We start from the raw sequence: 26,005 nt of genomic DNA, 5'->3' as shown, positions 1-26,005 counted from the left end.
TTGTTCTTCCCTATGACAGACGTGTGACTGTAATTTCTAGATACAGGGCATTTGTTCATTCAATAAGTATTTACTGCCTTGCCTGTCCATTGCCAGCTGCTGTTTTGGCTCTGGGGACAAGCAGTGAGCAAAATGGATACAATCTCTGCCTTCCTAAAGCTTTCACTCCAGTGAGAAGACAGACACTAAATGAGCTACATAATGTATGATATAATTACCGGCTACAAGGGAGAAGGAGTTACTTGGGTACAGAGAGACCAGTCTGTGCAAAGACCCTGGGGTAAGAAGGAGCACTGCAGTTTTAAAGAATCACTGGCTGGCAAAGTTGTGGGAGCCCTGAGAGCAAGAAGGTAAATCGTACAAAAAGCTAAGAAAATAGATGGCAGCCAGACCATGCAGCCTGGATCTGGCTGGCTGAGGCAGGCTTTGATCTTTGTCCTGGAAATGGAAAGTTAAGAAACACCTTAAGCTATAAAGAGGATGCACTGTAGAGGGCAAAGTAGATATAGAGAAAAAGGAGACTTTGCAGTTTTTTAGAGCTAATGATTGCTTTGGCGTCCATCCATCCATCCATCCAAATCACTGAATGTCAATTTTGCCTAAATACTCATGCTTTAAATCTGTGCAAGGACTGTGGAGAAGCAACAGCATCTGGGGGCTTGTTAGACATGAAGAATCTCAGCAGGACCTACTGTATTAGAATTTGCATTTAAACAAGTGATTTCCATGTGGATTAAAGTTCAAACGGCCCCACCATTAATATTACCAATACTGACAAGAGTCATCATGAGGCTTGGGATTTAGCATGGCCATTACCTGGCATAAGCTGGCAACTCAATAAATGGTAGTGCTACCATTTTAAAATTTGTAATATTGTAGCTTCAAGAATTGGGCTGCAACTCTGGCTGCTTCTGGGTAGTTGTTTGCCAGGCTCACTTGTAATGATGGGTATTTGTTATTCAGGGAATGTTTATAGAGGAGTGCCTCATTTTTAAACATTTTTATTGAAGTATAGTTGATTTACAATGTTGTGCTCATTTCTGCTGTACAACAGTGACTCAGTTATACACATATATACATTCTTTTTTTTTTTTTTTTTTTTTTTTTGCGGTACACAGGCCTCTCACTGCTGTGGCCTCTCCCGTTGCGGAGCACAGGCTCTGGACATGCAGGCTCAGCGGCCATGGCTCACGGGCCCAGCCGCTCCGTGGCACGCGGGACCCTCCCAGACCGGGGCACGAACCCATGTCCCCTGTATCGGCAGGCAGACCCTCAACCGCTGCGCCACCAGGGAAGTCCTACATTCTTGCTTTATATTCTTTTCCATTAAGTTTTATCACAGGAGAGTGGATATAGTTCCCTGTGCTATACAATAGGACTTTGTTGTTTATCCATTCTATATATAACAGTTTGCATCCACTAACCCCAAACTCCCAGTCCATCTCTCTCCCTCCCCTACCCTCTTGGCAACCACAAGTCTGTTCTCTATGTCTGTGAGTCTGTTTCTGTTTTATAGATAGGTTCAGTTGTGCCATATTTTAGATTCCACATATAAGTGATATCATATGGTATTTGTCTTTCTCTTTCTGACTTACTTCACTTAGTATAATAATCTCTAGTTGCATCCATGTTGCTGCAAATGGCATTATTTCATTATTTTTTATGGCTGAGTACTATTCCATTGTAGATATACACCACATCTTCTTTATCCATTCATCTGTCAGTGGACATTTAGGTTGTTTCCATGTCTTGGCTATTGTGAATAGTGCTTCTATGAACATAGTGGGTGCATGTATCTTTTTGAATTATAGTTTTGTCCGGGTGTATGCCCAGGAGTGGGATTGCTGGATCATATGGTAGCTCTATTTTGAGTTTTCTGAGGAACATCCATACTGTTCTCCATAGTGGCTGCACCAACTTACACTCCCACCAACAGTGTAGGAGGGTTCCCTTTTCTCCACATCCTCAAGGAGTGTCTCTTTTAAAGTACATTTGTGGTTCAGGATTTTCTAAATTACCAGAGAGGTAACACTTGTCCTCTCTCCTCTCTCTCTTCTCTCCAGGAGGAATTACTCACCTGGACACCAGAGTTCTGCTTAGCCTGGATGCAACCACAGGGATTCTGGGTGATCGTTATGTGTCCACATCTCAGCCTTCTGCTGAGGGGCTGTGCACAGATGTGCTCATCTCCCCTGGGAGACCTCCAGGGACACACTCACTGTCCAGAGTCAGGAACATTAGTGATTCTTCTGTGGATACCAAGAGGCAGCTGAACAAGAGAAAGCTGATCAGAAGGGCAGCATCCAGCTGGGGTCCTCTGAGTTCCCAGGGTCCAGGCGCCAGAAGCCAGGGATGGGACCCAGGAGGCACCAAGGTCCCAGTACATCCGGTGCCCCCTGCCCAGCCACACCCTCCTCGCTCAGAGCTGAGGCACCCACCAGCCTCCCGTTTCCGGACCAGGGGTGGTAAGTCCTTGCTGTTTTAATCTTCCAAGTTGACATTGCTCATTCAAGTGTTTTACCGTCTTTGATTCTGACCTGATTGGTTTAACAGATGTTGAGGTTGTGCCTGATACTGACGGTCAAGGTCACTGCGGCCGAATCCTTCCCGGCATCACACAGCTCAAACAGTGAAGATAGACTTCAAACAAGTTGTCCCAATAGATTGCGATGATGTGGAGGTGAGGAGAAGGACCCGGGGTCCTGGCAGGGGGCCTAACCTGGGTTAGAGAATCTGGGTTTCTTCCATTAGGCACTGAAATTGAAGCTGGAGGAGAAGGAGTTCACCAGCAAAGGCGGAGAGGTGGGAAAGACACAGAGACCTAATTGATGTTTTTTTCTCCTTCCTCCCAGCTGCCTCTTTCTTTCTTCCCCTCTCCACTTTCTCCTTCTCTGCTAACCTCAATTGCCTTCTTCTCCTTCTCCCTCCTCTTCCTCCTTCAACTGTTTAAAACCGATTACCATTCATTTCTTGAGTCCTTCAGGTCATGGGCAAAGGCCCTGTGGCTCTTTTTTTGTGCAGACCTCAAGCTCAGAATGGTTTTCACATGTTTAAAGGGCTAGGGCAAAAACAAACAAACCAACCCTAAATAAACTAACAAAAAACAAAACAAACAAACAAAAAACAGAGCAAAGAGGAATATGCAACAGAGACCACATAAGCACAGCTTATGAAACCTAAAATACTCGATGACTTTACAGAGAAAGTTTGCTGGGCCTTGGAGTATATGATGCATTTTATTTTCACTGTTTCTTTTTACTTTTGTTGTGTGTGGCTGCTAGAAAATTTTAAATTATATTGTGTTTTAAATTGCATTGTATTTCCACCAGAAGAACTGCTGCAGGGGGTTTCCAGCATCTGCTAGAGGGGCACACGTCCCCCCTCGGTTCTTGCTCATCTCTGCCCCCCAGTGCTCTCTGGTGAGTGTAGGTCAAGGTAGAGAGGGACAGGGGAAGCCAGTCGTTATTCTTGTTGGTTTCTGGCCTCAGACTTCCTGGGTTTGAATCCCTGCTCTTCTGTTCTCCGATTGTGGACACATTTCTTTCTTTTTAAAAAAATTTTATTGAAGTACAGTTGATTTACAATGTTGTGTTAATTTCTGCTGTACAGCAAAGTGACTCAGTTATACATGTATATATTCTTTTTCATATTCTTTTCCATTATGGTTTATTACAGGATGTTGAATACAGCTCCCTGTGCTATACAGTAGGACTTTGTTGTTTATCCATCCTATATATAATAGTTTGCATCGGCTAATCCCAAACTCTTAGTACTTCCCTCCCACGTCCCCCCTCCCCCTTGGCAACCATAAGTCTGTTCTCTATGTCTGTGAGTCTGTTTCTGTTTTGTAGATAGGTTCATTTGTGTTGTATTTTAGATTCCACATATAAGTGGTATCATGGTATTTCTCTTTCTCTTTCTGACTTACTTCGCTTAGTATGATAAGCCTCTAGGTCCATCCATGTTGCTGCCAACGGCATTATTTCATTTTTTTAAATGGCGAAGTAATATTCCATTGTATATATATACCACATCTTCTTTATTCATTCATCTGATGGACACATTTCTTAACCTGTTGACCCTCAGCATCTTCATCTATAAAATGTGATTGTAAGAGCAATGCCTTTCCTCTGGGTTTCTGTCAACATGTAATGAGATAACATATGGCAAAAGCTTAGCACAGTGCCTGGCTCACAGAAATCATTAGCAGGAGGACGGCTCCCTAAAGCCATTGGCTGGGGACCCTCTATGTCACAATCTCCCTGAGACTGAATGAGTTCTTCATATATTTCAGGAGAGCCAGTGCACTTTTGCCTAGGCTCTCCTGGTCTGGCCCCACCTGAACACTTCCTTACAGCCCTGCCCAGCTGCTTCTGTGGCCACTTGGGATCAGCAGCCCATCATGGTGTTACCTGAGCTGGCTGATACCCACAGGTGTGGCCGGGAGACCACGGAGGCCAGTAGGGCATGACAGTCACTAGACCAATTCTGCAGCTGAGGGAGTCCTCCTTGCAGCTGAGAAATGCCACACAGCCTCTGCTAGGGATGAAGGAAGTGCACGCTGACCCCTGCCTGGCCAGCCAGCAAGAGCTGGGCACAGGGTGGTGCTGGACATTTGGGGATGAATGTGGTACCCACTCCTGCCCTTGCTTTGTCTTCCAGCTCAAAGCACCAAGCAGACATGTCTCATTGGCACCAGCTTCATTCACTCATTCACTCTTTTGGCAAATATTTATTGAGCGTCTGCTTTGTGGCCACACTGGTGCCGAGCACAAGCGATGCAGAGCAAGCAAAACGATCAAGGCCTCTGCTCTCATAGAGGCAGAAAAAAGTGAACATGGAACTGGGTGAACAAGGGGCTGGGTGAGACTTCAGACAAGTTGGTCAGGGAAAGCCTCTCTGAAGAGGTGGCATTTGAGCCAAGACTCAATGGTGAGAGAGATCCTGCAAAGGGAAAAGGACTTCAGGCAGATGGAACAGCCTTTGTGAAAAGCTCTAAGCAGAAAATGTGTGTGGCATGGCTGTGGGGGCTTTAAGAAGGCTGGAGTGGCTGGGGTGTTGTGAACAAGAAGGGAGTTCTGTGAGATGAGGCCAACAGGATGGGCAGGCGCTAGCTTGGGTGGGGCATTTGTATCAGTCATCTATTGCTGCGTAACAAATTATCCCCCAAAATGTAAAGGTTTAAAACAACATTTGATATCTCACAGCTTCTATGGGTGAAGCATCTGGGTGCACCTTAGCTGGGTCCTCTGCCTCAAGTTCCCTCACAAGCTGCAGTCAAGGTGTCATTTGTGGCCTCAGTCATCTCAAGGCTCAACTGGGAAGGGACTTGCCTCCAAATTCACTGTTGGCAGGATTCGGTTCCCAGTGGCTGTTGGATTTAGGACCCTCGGTTTCTTGCTGGCTTTTGGCTGGAAACCACCCTCACTTCCTTGTCACGTGATCCTCTCCCACATGGCCACTTGCTTCATCAAAGCATGCAAGCCCAGAAGGCAATAGAGTTCGACAAGATGAAAGCATCAATCTTTTGTAACCTAATCACGAAAGTGACATATCATCACTCTTGCCATATTCTGTTCATTTGAACTGATTAATTAGGTCCAGCCCACACCCGAGGGGAGGGGTTCCCACAAGGGTGTGATTGTCAGAAATTGAGGATCATTGAGGACCCTCTGTGAAAGCTACCTAACAACAGCTGACTGAGCCAGTGTGTGATGTTGGGTCTTAATATGAGTGCAGGGAACTAAGTAGGCGTTTACATACGTTCTTTTGCCAGTCTGCCTCTGACAAGAAAAAGTCAAGGGATCTCGCAGTGGAAGAGAGAAGAAGACTTTGTAGCTCTAGAGGTCAGAATTTGGACCAACAGAGGGATGTTATCATGATTAATCATAAGAGTTTTGATATAACATGATTAATCATGAGTTGAATAAGGTAGTGAGCTCCCCGTCGCTAGAGGCATGCAAGTAGAGGCTGAAAGATTCCACATGGGGAATGTTGTAGCAGGTCCTTATAGTCTGGGCAAGACCTGAGCATTTTCATGTAATTAAAATCTGTCACTGTGGCACCATTGTAAAGACCACTCTTTGGAAGTTCTTCCTTGAAAGAAAATGGGTGAATAGTCCTGAATACCTAGGTGACAGTCTGAGCGGCTTCAACCTCTCAGATATGGATTCTTTGTCCCCATCCCTGCATGCCCAGGCTCAAGGACTCCTCAAAGTTTCCTTCCCAGAGATGTCAGTGCCACCACCTCCTTGGAGGAGGGTCCCTGGGGAAGGACATCTCAGCTGCAGGGTTGTGGATGCCTTTGTGAGTACATTCATCTGTTTAACAAATGCACACTGAAGTACATGCATGCAGGCTCTGGACTCAGACCTGTCTGGGTTCAAATCCTGCCTTTGCCTCTCCTCCACTGAATAATTGATCAAGTCAGACAATTCCTCTGAGCCATGGTTCCCACGTCTGTACAAAGGGGGAAATATTGTGTAACTGTTTAGTTTGTTGTGAGGCTTAAAGAAATAAAACAGTTCCTGCCAGTAAGTGTCTTTGTATACTGTAAGTGCTCAAAAAAAAAAGTGGTGACGATGGTGATGAGGGTTACCGACTTGTTTGTTGACTCATCTATTCACATGGTCGTCTGGCAAACATTTCTTGGAGTCTGGGCTTTCACATCCCTCTGTGCTGCTTGTGGGGAGCTGGGATCAGTTCTCTGAACCTCCCCCGTGAAGTCGCTCCTGACTGGTCAGTCTCCTGGTGTATCAGTTTGCTATGGCTGCTGTCCCAAATCACCACAAACATAACGCCTTCAAACAAAACCAGTTTATTTTTTTCTTGGAGTATAATTGCTTTGCAATGTTGTGTTAGTTTCTGCTGTAGAACAAAGTGAATCAGCTATATGTATACATATATCCCCTCCCTCGAGCCTCCCTCTGACCCCCGCCCCATCCCACCCTTTTAGGACATCACAGAGCACCGAGCTGAGCTCCCTGTGCTATACTGCAGCTTCCCACTAGCTATGTATTTTAAACATGGTAGTATATATATGTCAGTGCTACTCTCTCAATTCGTCCCACCCTCCCATTCCCACCCTGTGTCCACAAGTCCGTTCTCTACGTCTGTGTCTCTTTTCCTACCCTGCAAATAGGTTCATAAGTACCATTTTTCTAGATTCCATATATATGTGTTAATATACGATATTTATTTTTCTCTTTCTGACTTACTTCACTCTGTATGACAGACTCTAAGTTCATCCACATCACTACAAATGCTCCAGATTTGTTCCTTTTTATGACTGAGTAATATTCCATTGTATATATGCACCACATCTTCTTTATCTATTCATCATCTGTCGATGAATATTTAGGTTGCTTCCATGTCCTGGCTATTGTAAACAGTGCTGCAAAGAACACTGTGGTACGTGTATCTTTTTGAATTGTGGTTTTCTCTGGGTATGTGCCCAGTAGTGGGATTACTGTGTCATATGGTAGTTCTATTTTTAGTTGGTTTTTTTTTTTTTTTTTGAGGTACGCGGGCCTCTCACTGTTGTGGCCTCTCCCGTTGCGGAGCACAGGCTCCGGACGTGGCCACGGCTCACGGGCCCAGCCGCTCCGCAGCACACGGGATCCTCCCGGACCGGGGCACGAACCCGTGTCCCCTGCATCGGCAGGTGGACTCTCAACCACTGCGCCACCAGGGAAGCCCTATTTTTAGTTTTTTAAGGAACCTCCATACTGTTCTCCAAAGTGGCTGTATGAATTTACATTCCCACCAACAGTGCAAGAGGGTTCCCTTTTCTCCACACCCTCTCCTTGTAGATTTTTTGATGATGGCCATTCTGACGGGTGTGAGGTGATACCTCATTGTGATTTTGATTTGCATTTCTCTAATAATTAGTGATGTTGAGCACCTTTTCATGTGTGTGTTGGTAGTCTGTATGTCTTCTTTGGAGAAATGTCTATTTAGGTCTTCCACCCATTTTTTGATTGAAACAAAACCATTTTATTATCTTACAGTTCGGGAAGTCAGATGTCTGAAAATGGATCTCCCTGGGTTAACATCAAGGTGTCAGCAGGGGTGCATTCCTTCTGGAGACCCTCGGGGAGAACCTGTTCCTTGCTCTTTCCAGCTTCAAGAAAGTTGTTCACATTCCTTGGCTCATGGCTCCTACCTCTAGCTTCAAAACCAGCAGTGTAGGGACTTCCCTGGTGGTCCAGTGGTTAACGCTTTGTCTTCCAATGCAGGGGGTGTGGGTTTGATCCCTGGTTGGGGAACTGTGATCCTACATGCCTCGAGGCCAATAAACCCAAAACATAAAAAAAAACAAAAAAACAGAAGCAATATTGTAACAAATTCAATAAAGACTTTAAAAATGGCCCACATTACAAAAAAGAATCTTAAAAAAAAAAAAAAGCAGTGTATCATCTTCAAATCTCTCTCCGACTCTCGGACCTCTGCTTCCCTCCTCACATCTCCTTCTCTGACTCTGACCCTCACACTTCCCTCTTACGAGGACCCTCGTGATGACTTTGAGCCACCTGGGTAAGCCAAGATAATCTCTCCATCTCAAGATCCTTAACTCAATCACATCTTCAAAGTCCCTTTTGCCATGTAAAGTCACATTTGCACATTCTGGGGATGTGGATGTGGACATCTCTGGGAGGCCATGATTTTGCCAACCACATCTGGGTCCACTGCCTTGGCCCCCGCCAGCTGGCTCTCTAGATGCTTTCTAGGTCTCTCTTCCCATGAAAGGAAACTTCTGCCCCAGGTCACTCAAGTTTTTGGGCTTTGGTGTGTCATCCCATCTGTCTAAATGCTCCTCTCCTCTCCCTTTGTCTGGTATTACTCACCCTTCACTCTCCACACCACTCCTTCCTTCCCTCCACCCCACCCCCAGTTTCACCAAGTCCCCAGATTAGATTAAATCCCCACCTTGTAAATCACCTGAAGTCACAATGGCATGCATGCTATTCCTTACTGCCTGCCTCCTTCGGGTCACTCTAAAGCATCCTAGGGGCAGGGGCTGTGACTCTTGCTCACTGCTACATCCTCACACCTAGCACAGCGCCAGGCGTGTCGCAGCCCCTGGAAACAACTTGTTAGTTTGAATTGAGTCGTTGCCCTTTCTCGTCCTGCCCCGTGGCTGGCTTCCTTGTTGCTATATACAGGGGTATTCATTTCCTAGGGACGCTGTCACAAAACATCACAAGCTGGGTGGCTTCAATGACAGAAATGGAGTATCTCAGAGTTCTGGAAGATAGAAGTCCACCATCAATGTGTTGTCAGGGTTGATTCTATTTGAAGGCTGTGGTGGAGACAGAGTCTGTTTCATTCCTCTCTGCCTGCTTATGGTGGTTTGCTGGCAATCTTTGGCAACCCTTGTGTTATAGATGTATCACCCTGATCTCTGCCTTCATCTTCACATGGCCTTCTCCCTGTGCATGTCGGTCTCTGTGTCCAAATTTCCCCCTTTTATAAGGACACAGTCATATTGGATTAGGGCCCACCCTCATGACCTCATTTTAACTTGATGATCTGGAAAGAACCTATTTCCAAATACAGTCCAAAATCCCATGCACAGGTACTGGGGGTTAGGACTTTAACATCTCTGGGGGGGGACACAATTTAACCCATAACACGAGGCTTCTGCCCTCAGAGTCACCCACACTTGAAACCTCAATCATCTTTGCCTTCACTTTCACATAATTCAGAAAATATGGGTAAAGGAACTTACTAAGTAAAAGAGACCCTTAAGCTGAGGGCTGGAGACCCCATGGCAAGTCCTAGAAAGTGTCTTTTTTTTTTGGTCACACTGCACAGCATGCAGGATCTTAGTTCCCCAACCAGGGATCGAACTCATGCCCCCTGCAATGGAAGTCTGGAGTCCTAACCACTGGACCACCAAGGAATTCCCTGGAAGACATCTTAATCCTGCTTTCAGGATCTGCAAGTGAGGAAGAGCACATGTGCCTTTGGAATTCCTATTTCTCAGGCTGTATCACCTGGAGGAATGAAAACGAAGAGATTTTATTATTTATTTATTGCAAATAATTGCAAGAAAATATTTCCTTGGCTTGGCCCTGCTCTACCAACCTCTTCCACTTTTCTGAAGTCTCTCAAGTTCTCCCCCAGGTCGATTGCAGGAGGTGTCTCACAGACAGACACTCCCAGATAAGTGTAGCTTTGCTACACCGGTACGAGGTTTCTCATTTTAGCCCCAATGGCAATGTTGCAAAACAGGTACTTCCAATGTCGAGTTTTTTTTCCACCCACATGATTCTTTTTTTTTTTTATTGAAGTATAGTTGATTTACAATGTCCTGTTAGTTTCAGGTGTACAGCACAGTGATTCAGATATATATATATATATATATATATATATATATATATATATATATTCTTTTTCAGATTCTTTTCCCTTACAGGTTATTACAAATATAATATAGGTTATTATATTGAGTATAGTTCCCTGTACTATACAGCAGGTCCTTTTTGATTATTTTATATATAGTAGTGTTTATATGTTAATCCCAAACTCCTAATTTATCTTTCCCCCCCTTTCCCCTTTGGTAACCATAAATTCATTTTCTATGTCTATGAGTCTCTTTCTGTTTTGTAAATAAGCTCATTTGTACCTTTTTCTTTTCTTAGATTCCATATAAGCGATATCATATGATATTTGTCTTTGTCTGGCTTACTTCACTTAGTATGATAAATCTTTAGGTCCATCCATGTCGTTGCAAATGCCACTGTCCAGTTTGAGACGCACAGACGTGAGGTCATTGTCCAAGGCTGCACACTTGCAAAGTGGTGGAGCCATGATTGAGCCCTGTGTGTCTGACTCCAGGACTTGTGCCTGTAACCCTGCCTTAATAAATCACAGCCCCAAGTTGATGGGAGGAAAAGCAGGTCCAGAGGAAGAAAGGGCACAGCATGGTCAGAGGTGAATCTGACCCCAAATCCATATAGGCTATTATCTTTTCCCTTTTTTAAGGGATTAGAACTTATGCACAAAAACTTGCATGGCCCAAGGCATTGTTTTCCAATACCTTCTTATGAAAAATTTCAAACATACAGCAAAGTTGAAAGAATGTTGCTGTGAACTCTCATATAACCACCACCTAGATTCTACTTTCATATTTTGCCATACTTGCTTTATCACACATCTGTCTATCCATCCATCATCCACTCATCGATTGATCGATCCATCCATCCCTTCATCCCACTATCTGTCGTATCTAAGCATCTTAATTTTGATGCTTCCAAAGAAGTTGCATTATCAGTACCATCCCCCTCTAAGTAGTTCATCATGCAGAGAGTTAACTAGAATTCAATATTTGTATATAGATTTTTATCTTTTGAGATCAAATTTACCTTAAGTGAAATGAACAGACCTCAGGTGTAATTTGCTAACTTTGGACAAATGCCTACTTCAGTGTAACCCAAATTTCTCTTGAGCTGTAGAATATCACCAACCTCACCCCACAGAGATATAACATTATTACCCTCCTTTTTATTCTTTTATATGGAAGTATAATGTATACCCAGTAAAGTCCACAAATCCTACGTGGATACCTCAATGAATTTTTATATTAACTCTAAGCTTTTAACCCCTGGGCTGCACTTGGAGTCAGTTTTCTTCTTGCTAACTGGATTTTGTCCTTGGGGTAGATTCTTTGATATTAATATAAATCAATTAGGTTTTTCAATTAAGAGTGATTTTTCTCCCAGATGACAGTTGGCAATATCTGGTGGCATTTAGGTTGTCACTACTTGGGAGGTGCTACTGGCATTTTGTAGGTAGAGGTCAGGGATGCTGCTAAACATCCTACAATGCACAGGACAGCTTCTTCCCCCCACCAACCCCCAGCAAAGGATTATCTGGCTCCAAACATCAATAGTGTCAAAATGAAGAAACCCTGATATCAATAGACCTCAAATCTTCCAATCCATCCATCCTCCAGCATTACCCAGATGTGTCTGGATTTGAGACTGAATCAGCTTAGGCTTCATCAAGGGGTCCTGCACACCATATATAAATAACTACACACCAAGATCAGAAGGGGCATGAAGCATGAAAGAGGCACAGAAACCACAGAGGGGGTGCAGTGGATCTGTTTCATTCACCTCTTTATGCACAGAGCTTGGTGCCTGGTGACTGGTAAGTAAGTAAATGAATCGGTCAGGAAACTCCTTTATTATTATTTTTTTGCACACCTCCTGCGTGTCAGGTACCCTCTGTGGTATTCACAAATCTAGGGACTGTAAGAGATCCAAACCCAGATGTGTGATCGTGTGGCCAAGCTCTTTCACGGAGGAAGTTACAGAGTGTTCTGGAAACCGGGATGGGAGGTAAGCATGCTGTCTGTGGGAGGCGGAGGTGGGGGGGGGCCTTCATGAATCACAGGACCTGTAAACAAAGCCTTTGAAGGAATGTGTCAGGTGAAGAGAGGGAGAGCAGTCCTGACAGAGGGAACAGCCCGGGCAAAGGCTTGGAGGGGAGAGATCATGCCAAATGTTGTGGGCGCGGGAGGATGCTCTGGCGCTGCTTAATCCCTGGTTTATGGGAAACAGTGCGTTCAGGCGAATGCGCGGGGGCGGGGGTGGGGCTGGTCCCCGATCAAGATGTGCCTTAAGAGCCAGGCTGGGGACTTTGGACTTGATCGTGAGGGCAATGAGAAGGCACAGAAGAATTCAGACCAGGGGCGGGGCATGGACAGTTTCGCATTTTTGGAAGGTCATTCTGGGTGGGTGGAGGCAGAGGATGCGTAAAGAGGCCGTTTCAAAAAGTCAGAGATGACGAAGGCTTGAACTCAGGTGGCGTTGGGGGCAGAGAGTCAAGAATGACGTAGAAGTTTCCGAGGGTGGAAAGGAAGGGTCCAGGACAGGGTTTCACATAGCGCACCCCCAGAAGGCTGATTTCCCAAGGCTGCTAAGCCCTCATAGAGCTAAAGTAAATAGAATAGGGTGCCCTTCTCAACTCCACTGAGGAAATCCTAGGACTTTATTTTTTTATTCAGCAAGTATTTGAGGGCCCATTGTGTGTCATTCATGGGGGATAGAGCCATGACTAAGATGGACCCAGACCTGCCCCCCAGGGGGAAATGGAGACAATAAGCAAGTGAACAAATGGATGATACAATTTAGAAAATTGGCTTGGGCAGGAGGGGCACATAAAAAGAGAATGATGAAGTGGCACATGATGAATAAGGCAGGACAGTTTGCGGGGGTGATGAAGGCAGACCTCTCAGGTGAGGTGATATCTCAATGGAGGCTTGAGGGATGGGAAGGTGCCAGTTGTGTAGAGTCAGGCAGAGGTGAGAGCAGGTGCAAAGGCCCTGAGGTGGGCCTGAAGCATGAAAAGAAATTGTCGTGAGGCGAGTCAGGCACAGAGGGAATAGCATGTGCAAAGGTCCTGAGGTTGCAAAGCCCTTACATGTGCAACTTCCAGCAAAGAGACTGGTGTGGTAGATCAGAGAGAGAGCGGAGAGGAGAAAGAAAAGAAGACTAAGAGGTGGCTGAAGCCAGACCCGAGGGCTGTGAAGGTCTTGGTGAGGAATTTAGATTTTATTCCACATGTGGTATGAGGAGGACATTGGAGAGTCTGAACAGATGCACTGTGGAGAATGATTTGGAGCAGAGCAAGAAGGGAGGCAGGGAGCCAAGGAACAACATGTCCTCATTGTTCAGGTGAAAAACTATGGGCTGGCCCAAAAGTTCGTGCGGGTTTTTCCATGCGATGTAATGGAAAAACCCGAACGAACTTTTTGGCTAGCCCAATATTATTTGGACAGGCCTCAGTTCAGCACCGCCTTCTGCCAATTACATTTAAAAATTTCTAAATATTATATGATATCACTTATATGGGAAATCTAAAAAAGAAAAATGATACAAATGAACTTATTTACAAAACGGAAACAGATTCACCGACTTCGAAACACACTTATGGTTACCAAAGGGGAGACAGGTCCAGGGGAGGGATAAATTAGGAATTTGGGATTAACGTGTACACACTACTATATATAAAACAGATGATCAACAAGGACCTACCGTATAGCACAGGGAACTCTACTCAAGATTCTGTAATAATCTATAAGGGAAAAGAATCTGAAAAAGAATAGGTATAGGTATAACTGAATCATTTCGCTATACACTTGAAACTAACACAGCATTGTAAGTCAACTGTACTCCAATATAAAATAAAAATTAAATTAAAAAAATAAAAATTTAAAGTTAATTAAAAAAAACTTTTTGTTGAGGTATAACATCTACCCACTAAAGTGTACAATGCCCTGGTCATAAGTGGATGACTCAATGAATTTTTACTTACGTGTAACCTCCACACCGCCCAAGGTATAGAACATTCCTTTCCCCTAGAACATGGTTTCTCAAGCCACCACAGTACTGATGTTTGGCGTGGGATGATCCTTTGTTGGGAGGGGCTGTCTTGTGTACTGTAGGATGTTAACCTCGATCCCAGCCAACACCCACTAGATGCCAGTAGCACCCACATCACACCTCTTACTTGTTTTTTTGTTCCCTGGAAGTTTGTGCGTTTTGACTACCTTCACACATTTCCTGCACCCCCCCCACTCCCCACCTCTGGCAACCACCAATCTGTTCTCTGTATTACTGAGTATGGTTTGTTTAGATTCCACATGTGAAATCATACAGTACTTGTATTTCTCTGCATGGCTTATTTCACTTAGCATAATACCCTTCAGGTGCATCCTTGTTGTTGCAAATGACAAGATTTTCTCCTATTTATGGCTAAATGATATTCCAGTGTGTGTGTGTGTGTGTGTGTGTGTGTGTGTGTGTGTGTGTGTGTGTGTGTGTGTGTGTGATGCTTTCATTATCAATTCATCCACTGATAGACACTTAGGTTGTTTCCATGTCTTGGCTATTGTAAAGAATGCTGCAATGACGTGGAGGTGCAGATATCTCTTTGAGATCAAGATTTTACTTCCTTTGGATAAATACCCAGAAGTGGGATTGCTGGATCATATGGCAGTTCTATTTTAAAATTTTTAACTGTAGGGGCTGCACCAATTTACATTTCACCAACAGTGCATGAGGATTCCCTTTTCTCCACATCCTCACTAGCATTTGTTGTCTTGGCTTTTCTTTTTTTATAGCAATTTATATATACATATATATGTGTGTGTGTATATGATTATTTTAAGGTGCTGAATAATCATATATACATGATTATTTTAAGGTGCTAAACACTTTTTCTTTACTTTCTTTTTTTATTGAAGTATAGTTGATTTACAATATCATGTTAGTTTCAGGTATACAGAACAGTGATTCAGTTGTGTGTATATATATATATATATATATATATATATATATATATATATATATATATATATATTCTTTTTCAGATTCTTTTCCCTTATAGGTTATTACAAATATTGAGTATAGTTCCCTGTGCTATATAGTAGGTCCTGGTTGGTTATCTGTTTTACATATAGTAGTGTATATGTTAATCAACCTCCTAATTTATCCCTCCCCCCCTCCTTTCCCCCTTGGTAACTATAAGTTTGTTTTCTATGTCTGTGAGTCTCTTTCTGTTTTGTAAATAAGTTCATTTGTATCTTTTTTAAATTAGATTCCACACATAAGTGATGTCATATGATAGTTGTCTTTGTCTGGTTTACTTCACTTAGTATGATAATCTCTAGGTCCATCCATATTGCTGCAAATGGCATTATTTCATTCTTTTTATGGCTGAGTAATATTCCACTGTATATATGTGCCTCATCTTCTTTATGCATTCATCTGTCGATGGACATCTAGGTTGCTTCCATGTCTTGGCTATTGTGAATAGTGCTGCTATGAACTATCTCTTGTCTTTTCGGTGATAGCCATCCTAAGAGGTTGAAGTAACATCTCCTTATGGTTTTGATTTGCATTTTCCTGATGATTAGTGACGTTCAGCACCTTTTCATGCACCTGTTGGCCATCTGTATGTCTTCTTTGAGAACACTTCTCAGTTTGGACAGCTCAGAATGTCCCCAGACAGTGCCAAATGTCCCCGGGGAGCATAATTGTCCCTGATTGAGAACTGCTGCTCTAGAAATTTCCCTCATGCTCCTTTTCCAATGTCCCCATCCCCAGCACATCATTGGCTTTCATCCCCATCTGTGTTAGTCTTGCCTGTTCTTGAACACATTATGAATGGAAACATAAGCTGCCTCACTGCAGTCTTGTGTGATTATAGAGCTTCTTTGCACCTCAGTTTCTTTCTCTGTGAAGTGGGTTGATGAATGTACCACCTCATAGAACCAAATGAGCCATTAAAGCCTGTAAAGGAAGGAGCTCAGAAAACATTGAATAAATGCTGCTTGTTAATGCTGTGATTTAATGTCAGCGCCCTTAGCTCCTGGCACACTTCTTCCTGTTTTCCTAATGGCTGGCATACAGTAGGTCAGTAAACATTATTATTATTGTAGTCATTATCGCTGCTGTGGAGTGACAAGGACTTGAACCCAGGCTACCTCTAGCACCAGTCTCATACCCTCTTGACTTCTAAGCCTGACAACCTGGCCTTGCCCATTTTCCTGCATGGAAACAACTGTCTCAAGAATCACTGATAGCTTCTCCTGAGCTTCTTCTACCTCTGCTTTTTTTTTTTTTTTTTTTTTTGGTTGCATGCAAGCAGAATCTTAGTTCCCCAACCAGGGATCGAACTCATGCCACCTGTAGGGGAAGCATGGAGTCTTAACCACTGAACAGCCAGGGGAGTCCCTACCTCTGCCTTTTATATGACATGTGTATGGTAGTCTCTCCCTTGCCCTCAAAACCCACTGCTCCTGCAGGTTCAGTGACGACCGACCGTGTGGGTTACTCCTCCTGCTTCTCTGATGGTGCCTCTACCACTAGCTTCTCTCTCCCTTTCTGCCCAGGCAGTATCCTCAGCCTTCTGTCTTGCTCAGGCAGCCCAGCCCAGCCCTGACGTTTCCCTTCTTCCCCAAGCAATGCCATCGGAAAGCAAGGCTGGCTCAGGTCACACGGGCATTCTGGGTCCAGCAGAAGCCAGAGGTTTCTTTGCTCCTTCTCTGACCCTGCTGTTCTCTCCATGTCCCCACAGAAGGGCAGGCAGACCTCTGAGAGAAGAGCATCCAGAGACCTGCCCTCATCTTCCCCCATTCCCAAGTGGTCCTGCTGATGTAGCTCAGCGTCGTCAAGGGTAGAGAAGGGAATATGGATCCCACCCCATCCTTGTCATCGGTGCAGGAACTGCCAAGCCGGGGGAGACAGAGCAAAGAGAGGCAAAGGTTTATTTATAGTTAATTTATATTTATATTTATATCTTAATTTATAGTTAAGATGACTAAGATTAAATAATTAAATAATAATAATAATATCTGAAATAATTAACATTATTTATAGTGGGCAGCGCTCAGATCCCAGACCCGTGTTATCCAACTGAAAGAGAACCCAAGAACCCAAGTCACATACGTAATTGGAGATTCTCCAGTAGCCACATTAAAAGAGTAAAAAGACACTGGTGCTGTTCATTTTCATCATCTATTTTATTTAACCAGTATATCCAAATAGTTACCATTTCAATAAGTTACTAGTATAAAATGACTAAGGAGATATTTTACACGATTTTCTCATACTACATCTTCTAAATCCGGTATGCATTTTAAACTTTATAGAGCATCTCATTTCAGATGCTAGATTTTTAATCAGAACTCTTGATCTGCATTTAGATTTCATAAAACTCCAGTAGAAAAAGTCCATCCACTAATTATTAGGCACATGCTAATCAAAACTACAATGAGGTACCACCTCACACTGGTTAGAATGGCCATCATTAAAGTGTCTACAAATAACAAATGCTGGAGAGGGTGTGGATAAAAGGGAATCCTCTACACTGTTGGTGGGAATGTAAATTGGTGCAACCCCTATGGAGAACAGTATTGAGGTTCCTTAAAAAACTAAAAATAAAGCTAACATATGATCTAGCAACCCCACTCCTGGGCATGTATCTGTAGAAAACCATACTTTGAAAAGATACATGCACCCCAATATTCATTGCAGCACTATTCACAATAGCCAAGACATGGAAACAACCTAAATGTCCATCGACAGATGAATGGATAAAGAAGATGTTGTACATATATACAATGGAACATTACTCAGATGTAAAAAAGAATGAAATAATGTTATTTGCAGCAACATGGATAGACCTAGAGATAGATTATCATACTAAGTGAAGTAAGCCAGACAAAGACAAGTATCATATGATATCACTTATGTGTGGAATCTAAAGTATGACACAAATGAACTTATCTACCAAAAAACAACAGACTCACAGATATAGAGAACAGACTTGTGGTTACCAAGTGGGAGGGGGAGTGGGGGAGGGAAGGATTGGGAGTTTGGGATTAGCAGATGCAAACTATTATTTATAGAATGGTTAAACAACAAGGTCCTACTGTATAGCACAGGGGACTATATTCAACATCCTGGGATAAACCGTAATGGAAAAGAACATGAAAAAGAATGTACATATATGTATAGCTGAATCACTTTGCTGTACAGTAGATATTAACACAACATTGTATAACAACTATACATCAATAAAATAAATTTAAAAAAAGAAAGAGTACATTCACATGCTTAAGCTGTTCCAAGCCTACTCATAAATTTTCTAATAACTGAACTGAGGATAGTTCTTTTTAAAATTCAGATTAAACAAAATTAAAAATTCAGTTCCTCAGTCACACCAGCCACATTTCAAGTGCTCAGTGGCCACGTGTGGCTCATGGTGGGTGGCCCTGTTGGATGGCACAGATATAGAACATGAACATTATCCAGAAAGTTCCACTGGACAACAGTATGGCTTTAGACCAGGTTTTTTTTTGGGGGGGTTGTTTGTTTGTGTTTTTTTATCAGTGTCAGTATTGACATTTGGGGCTGGATAATTCATTGTCAAGTGTGTTTGTCTTTTGCACTGTAGGATATTCACCAACATCCCTGTTCTCTATCCACTAGATGCCAGTAGCAGCCCCCCTTCCCCTCATGACAACCAAAAATGACTCTAGACATTGCCAAATGTCCTCTGGGGGGTGGGGGGAATAACCCTTAGGTGAGAAACACTGTTCTCGATCAAAACAGAGTTCAAAGCCTAGTTCTGCTATGTGCTAGATGAGTGACTTTGGGCAAATCCCTAAGCCTCGGCATTCTCATCTGTGCAATGGGGCAATGAGTAGCAACCACCTTATAGAACCACTGTGAGGGTAAAACCTAGCTTCAGGGTCGTGGGGATGACTGGAAGCCATGCCCAGCGCATAGTAGGTGTTCAATAAACAGTAGTTGTGATTACCCATTGTGAACCTAAACCCATAAACCACTGTGCACCCGTTGTAAGAGCAGGGCAGCTCCTGGATGCTAAGGCCTCTCTGATGGTGTTTGGGGGTGCTCGTTGTCATGTCCTGGAGAGACAGAGGATTTAAATCGCTTAAATAGGCAGAGTTCGGAGAGTCCAAGGATCTGGGGTCTGATCCCAGCTCTGTCACTGATCTTGCTGGTCCTGGTACTTTTTGGGTGCCCAATTTTCCCCTCTGTGAGGTGCGGGGAGCTGACCACTGCGACCTTCCACTGGACCCTCTAGCTTGGCCTCTGTTTCTGATTGTTTCCTTAAGGAAGGGAGGAGGTGCCCGGGTAGACAACAAAGGGAGGGGGTTTGGACAAAAGCCAGACTCCACTTCCTGCTTCCTCCTGCCTCCAGTCTTTGCTAACACTGTGTCTTTTCCCTGGAACACTCCTTTCTCCACTCCCCACCTCCCCTGGCCCAGCTGGCTTCAGCTTATCCTTCAGGACTTGGTGTACGTGGCACCTCCTCCAGGAAGCCTTTCCTGATCCCCTGCCCCTTCCCAGTCTGGGACTGGTGTCTCCCACAGACTTCTATGCTTCTGCCACCCCACCTCGATCATTTGTCCATCTTGGCCAGGCTGCATGCCTGAAGTGTGGTAGGGGCTCAGCACAGTGTGTCTATGCTGAGAGCGAGTGAACGGCATCCGGGCAAGAAAGGTGGAGAGTAGGTTAGCAGGACACCGCATTGAGCATGAAGGACCGGGGGGTGGGGGTGGGGGTTGTTCAGATAAGCTCGCCTTGGCTACAGGTCCATGGAGTTTGGCTCTGGGTACCAGATGCAGGTGAGATGTGAGGTTTCGTGGGGTGGCCACTGCCTGCCACCTTCACACCCGTGTGTGCCGTCCCCTGGATGAGAAGATAAACCCACCTGTCTGGCTGTTAGAGGCTTGAGGGGTGGGCCAGGAGGGAGGGTGAGGGTCCCCTGAGCGCCTGGACGAGGGAGGAGCATGGGGGACACTGGGGATCACGTAGCTAAGGAGGGTCGCCCTGGCAAAATCTGTTTGGCAGACGGCGGGGGAGCAGGGCAGCTGTTGTAACAGCCCAGGCCTGGGGTGACAAGAATCCCTGGAGGCTGCAGCCTTGTCAAGGAGGAAGCAGAATCCCATGCCAGCCCGTCCTGCTCTTCTCTGCCCCTGGGGCCGCCGAAGGGCTTGGCTGGGGAGTGAGCACTGCAGCCCCCATGCTGGCCATTTGGGGCCTGGAGGGGTACAGGGGGGACACAGGGTAGCTCTGAGGGGCTCCCCAAGCGGACAACAACCCCGGCCCTCTGCTTCCCTGGCAGCCAGGGAGTTCCCACGTGGGAATGCAGTCTCCCACTCCGCACATTCCAAAACCCTGGGAGCCAGCCGCGCCTCCCCCAGGGAGGGTCCACCCAGCTCGGTCTGGTGGTGCTAGCCCCTGAGCAGGAAGTTGTCAGGTAGAACCCAGGGGACTTGAAAGATTAGGAGAGATCTATGGTCAGTCTCCTGTTCACCTTTAAGGCCAGCCGGACCCTTGGGTGGGGGGCAGGGGGAGGGGTGGGGTAGGGGGGTGTCTCTTGGTCTGGCAACAGGCTTTTCGGGAGCCAGGCTGAGTCTGGTGGGTGGGGATCCCCTGTGCCCCTCTTCACAGAGGGTATCAGTCGGCAGGCGTTAGTCGCCACGAGGGCACTGAATAATGCCAGCTGACCTTTGCCAGCCTCGGAGCCACTGCTTCCCCCTAGGGCAGGCCCTGCCCCCTCGGGAAGCTCAGCAAGGCGTGTCCTCAACGCCCTCCCAGGAGCCCAGCTGGCTCGACTGGGCTGGGTTCAGTCACTGGGACTCATTCGGGGTGAGGTGCACTTCCCGGGCTGGTGGGCAGGAGCATGGGCAGGGAAAGCCCTGCACACCTGGGGCGCCATCGGCGAGGGCAGCTGCTGGCTCTGACCATGACCCTCCTCCTCACCTGTGGGCCAGGTAAGCCGGGCTGAGCTGGGGGCAGCGGAGGAGTCGGACAGATTCCTGGAAAAGAGAGGCAGACGTGACAGGCTCCTCAGCTTCCCAAGCCCCCGCCCAGGGGCAGCCACAAGGGATTTTGCTTTTCAGCAAAGGCTTCCATCACAGCCAGCCAGGTGAGGCTATGTTTTCCAAACTGACTGGGAGACTTCACACAGTGGCTGCATCGTGAATTAAATATTGCTGGATCAGAGATACCCAGGCACCTCTTCTTTTGCTGGCTCACTTATATGTTTATTCCCTAGGGTGTGGGTGTGGTTTTTTTGTTTTTTATTGGAGTACAGTTGATTTACAATGTTGTGTTAGTTTCAGGTGTACAGCAAAGTGATTCAGTTATACATATACATTCATTCTTTTTTAGATTCTTTTCTCATATATGTTATCACAGAATATTGAGTAGAGTTCCCTGTGCTATACAGTAGGTCCTTATTGGTTATCTATCTGGGTTTGTTTGTTTGTTTTGTTTTTTTATTGACACCTCTGATCCCACTACCTGTGCTCAGCTCTCAGGTGGGAAATGAGCAAGTCACAGTCCCAGGCTTGCAGGAGTTCCAGGCTGGTGGGCGAGGCAGAGGGGTGCCCAGGCTCTCTTGGTACAAGGCTGAGCAGGAGCTTTGCCACCTTAGGGGTTCTGGAGGTGAGGGTTTGCCTAAACTGCAGGGTGGCGTTTGGCTGGCAGGGATTTCTACAGGTGCAATTAGTGGAAGAAGGAGAAGGGCACTCCTGGCAGGGAGAATGGGTGGGCAGAGGCCAGGAGGCAGGAAGGTGCAAGGTGTGTTTGGGTCATTCAATGTGATGTGAGCACAACTGGGCTGCTTGAAGGGGGGATGCTGAGGGGAGGGGTGGGAGCAGAAAGGCAGACTGTGAGGGTTTAGGGGAGGTATGTTCTTGGCTCTCAAGGGGCACTTTGCAGGCCTGTTGGTCACCTGCAAGATCAGGTTGGGTCTGGCTACCCAGAGAAACTCACTGGCCTCAGGAAAAGCTGGGGGTCCAGCTTGGTGTTGGGCTCTCCCCCCAACGGAAAGAAGGTCCAAGATCCTCCACGTGTGGCTCCAGGGCTGCCTAGACCCCCGGACTGTTTTACTCCAGCTGCCTCCTTGGGCAGGAAGTCAGGGCTTTCCAGCCAAACCGCTCTGGTGTCCAAGACAACCTGAGAACGGGCATCTACTATGTGCCAGGTGCTTAAATATCTGTTCGTTTACTCCTCCCAGGAGAAAGGACTGTCCTCAGTGCTTGTCTGGGAAATGGAAGCCACTAAGGCCTGAAGGAGAGTGATGGTGGGGTCATCCTGCTTCCCCATCCTGAGGACCTCAGGCCCTGGACACTGGCAGCCCAGGAGCCACCCGGAGTAGGTGGGCCGCCTCCTCACCCACTCAGGCCTCGCTGCAGCTCCTGAAGCAGATGGAGAGGGCCCCCCAGCTCCCCAGCCCTGAGTCACCCAGGCCAGCTCTTGCCCCTGGAAGAGCTTTGCGGTTGGATGCCATTGTAAGGCGCCCACACAATGGCCTGAATTGTGGGTGGGTTTGTACCAGACAATTCCACCACCTCTGATTGGGCGTGTCCCCCTGAGCTGTCCCCAAAACACGTCATCACAGAGGCTGTTTAACTGCTTTTGACCCCAAGGCTCCCTCAGAGTCTGATGCTGAGGGCTGTTTAAACTGAGCAGACTCTTGCTCCTGCCCCAGTGAGGGCTGGTTGCCTGGACTAAGGGCTGACACCCCTCCCCAATTCCCCATCAATTCCACAGTAAACAGGACGCCTGTCAGGGCAGGGATCCCCCTGGAATATCAATTCAGACATCCTTCAGGACTCTTGACTTTAACGCTGGGAAAGACTCCCTTAATCCCTGGGCAGAGATGAAAAGAAATCTAAATCCAATGCTGACAGGCTGTGTGTCCTTGGGCTTGACACCTAACCTCTCTGAGTTTCTATCTCCCCAAAGAGTAATTTAAAAAATTCCAGAGCCGGGGGAGATCCACTCCCCACTCACCTCTCCCTCCACCCTGGACCCATCTGGTGCATCTTCATCCACATCTGCATCCTGTGCTTTTTCCCTCTTTGCCCCTGTGGCTGAAACACCCCAAGATCCCAGAGGACTGCAATAATCATCATTTTGTATTGTGTGCCTACTATGTGCCAGGACTTTTTTTTTTTTAACATTGTTATTAGAGTATCATTGCTTTACAATGTTGTGTTAGTTTCTGCCGTGTAACAAAGCGAATCAGCTATACATATATATATATATATATATATATGTATATACTACCAAATGTAAAATAGATAGCTAGTGGGAAGCAGCTGCATAGCACAGGGAGATCAGCTCGGTGCTCTGTGACCACCTAGAGCGGTAGGATAGGGAAGGTGGGAGGGATACGCACGAGGGAGGGGATATGGAGATGTATGTGCCAGGGCTTTTACCTGCGTTATCTGGATTGAGCTTGTGTGGGTGAGAATAGGGGCATACTGCTTCCCATTTTACAGAAGAGGAAACTGAGGCTCAGAGAGGTTGAGCCTTTTGTTTAAAGTCACACAGCACTGATCTGAACACCCATTTCTAGATGATTCCTAAGTCCTGACCTTTACCCTCTGCCTGGGAAGAGACTGAGGGTTGAGGAGGATTTCTCCTCTCCTGGCTGTTTCCTGGCCCTTGAGTACCTCCCCCAGGGGAGATAACTGTTCTCCATTGCCCCTCCAAGCAGTACCCTGACAGCATAAAGATCTTGCTGTGTTTTTGAGCCCCTTCCTGGGTCCCTGGACAACAGTCATCGCCCCAGTCCAGGCTTGGCTGATATCCGAGGTCCAGGGAGGGAGATTATCAAGGGACAGGGCATTGGAGGGAGTAGGTGTGTGCGTGGAGGGTATCTGGAGCTGAGAGGTGGGTTCCAGAGTGTAACTTGCTCTGGCCAGAATTTCAGAATCTTTCACCACCTATGACTCAGCTCCAGGAAAAGAGGAAAGGTTTGCTCATGTTTCCTACCGATCACAAGGAATAGAGTCACCTTTCTTTCCAGTTACTGTGTGGCCTCCCCCAAAAGGAAGGTGCTGGATGCAGGCAGGCAGGGCAGCCCTGGGCTTCTTTATACCTAGGTTGTCCTTCTGGTCACTTGATGCTCCCAAGGTTGCCCCAGGCGAGCAGGTAAATGAACCCCTCCCGCCTCCAGGGAGACCCAAAGTTCCAGAGCAATGTGAATGGCCATCCCCATTTCAGAGGTGAGGGTACAGAAGCTCAAAGAAGGTTTCTCATGTGACCAGGGTAGATCTGGGCTTCAAACCCAGTGTCTGACTCCAAACACCACAGTCTGCATCCCACTATCCAGGTCTGGCTTCTGGGCACAGGTACCAGCCCACTTCCTCACCTTCCTGCCCCTGCTCAGGGCTCAGAGCTGTCCCCAGGGACCTTAATGCATCATAAGCCCAGAGCTGTGGGAGGCAAATGCCAGGCCAGCTGTGAGCAAGAGAAAGATCCTTGCTGAGCTGATATTCTAGCAGGGGGAGACAGACCATAACCCATAACAATAGTAAGTAAATTAGGTATTTAAGTATTAAGAAGGTGATAAGGAGAAAAATTTGGGACAGAGAATCTGGGATGCTGGAGTGTGTTGGGGGGCGGGTTGCTCTTTTCAGTGGGGCGGGGTTGGGGGAAGGCTCCCTGAGAAGCAAAGACTTGAAGGGGGAGGACGTTGTTGCTGTGGGTCCATGACTAACACATCCCAGTGAAACCCAGTGCAACATGGGGATAGATGTGCTCTGATGTTATTTCTGCTTTAAAGATGGGGAAACTGAGGCTCCATGAAGTGAGCTGGGGCAGAACCAGGATGAAATCCAGGACTCCAGGACTTGAGCTCCAGCTGTGTGTGTGCGTGCATTTGTGTGTGTGTGTGTGCGTGTGTTACTGAATTTGCATGTGTGCAAAAGTATGTGGGAGAGTGCGTGTGTGTGTGTGTGTGTGTGAGAGAGAGAGAGAGAGAGAGAGAGAGAGAGCTCTTTTTTTCTTGCAGGGGCTCCTCCTCTTTCTCTCCTGGCAACATGTCCTCACTTTTCTCAGGTGGGAAGAAGAGCCCTTAGGTCTCTCCTTCCAGGGCACATAGGACTTCTGCCCTGGGGAACAGTTGGTGCTGAAATCCCCAAAGGAGCACCCCCACCAGCAGTCCCTTGTAGGTGCAGGATGGGCCAGCAGGGCAGGGGAGCAGTGGACTCTGCCCATTATCGGAGGCCCCTCCTGCAGGTGGGGATGGGCTTGGCATTTCCCCTGCTGTCCTGGGCTGGGTGCCCCCTCCCTGCACCCCTCTGCTGGGTCCATGCCTGGGAGGAGATGCCCAAGGAGCTGCCCCAGCTCGTCTGACCCCATACCTGCGTGGAGCCGGGCCTCACAACAGTCAAGGGAACAGACGTTGCAGTGGGGCAACCTGCCTGGCTGTCCCCCACCCTCTCTGGACCTCTCATCCCACACTGACCAGTCTCATCTACCTCCATTGGACCACGCTGCCCCTTACAAGGGCTGTTCTGGGACAGCTGTCCTTTGGGCGTCCAGCTTTGTGACTCCCCAGTATACAGTGAATCTGACCCCTGCTCCCCAACATTGATTCTTATCCTGGTCCCCACTTTCTCTGATTCTGACCCACTCCCTAAGAGTAACTCTGATTC

General features: G+C 46.4%; 1 protein-coding gene across 1 annotated transcript in view; it reads left to right on the top strand.

Annotated features, from left to right (window-relative positions):
- Positions 1 to 201: 201 nt before the first annotated feature.
- MUC16 (mucin 16, cell surface associated) overlaps positions 202 to 26,005 on the top strand; it is a gene marked incomplete at its 5' end in the record, with an annotated part of 78,960 nt that continues 53,156 nt past the window's right edge. Inside the window, 7 exons of the mRNA XM_082623241.1 lie at positions 202 to 280; positions 2,064 to 2,465; positions 12,227 to 12,347; positions 13,447 to 13,546; positions 19,482 to 19,676; positions 19,861 to 19,984; positions 21,203 to 21,322. Of these exons, the coding sequence (XP_082479367.1) occupies positions 202 to 280; positions 2,064 to 2,465; positions 12,227 to 12,347; positions 13,447 to 13,546; positions 19,482 to 19,676; positions 19,861 to 19,984; positions 21,203 to 21,322 (1,141 nt within the window). The remainder of the gene's footprint in view (positions 281 to 2,063; positions 2,466 to 12,226; positions 12,348 to 13,446; positions 13,547 to 19,481; positions 19,677 to 19,860; positions 19,985 to 21,202; positions 21,323 to 26,005) is intronic.

Source organism: Mesoplodon mirus (genome assembly GCF_964341445.2).
Source record: "Mesoplodon mirus genome assembly, chromosome: 5".
Lineage (NCBI taxonomy): Eukaryota > Metazoa > Chordata > Mammalia > Artiodactyla > Ziphiidae > Mesoplodon > Mesoplodon mirus.
Note: the sequence above shows the minus strand (reverse complement) of the source record. Positions and strands in the feature narration are given on the sequence as shown.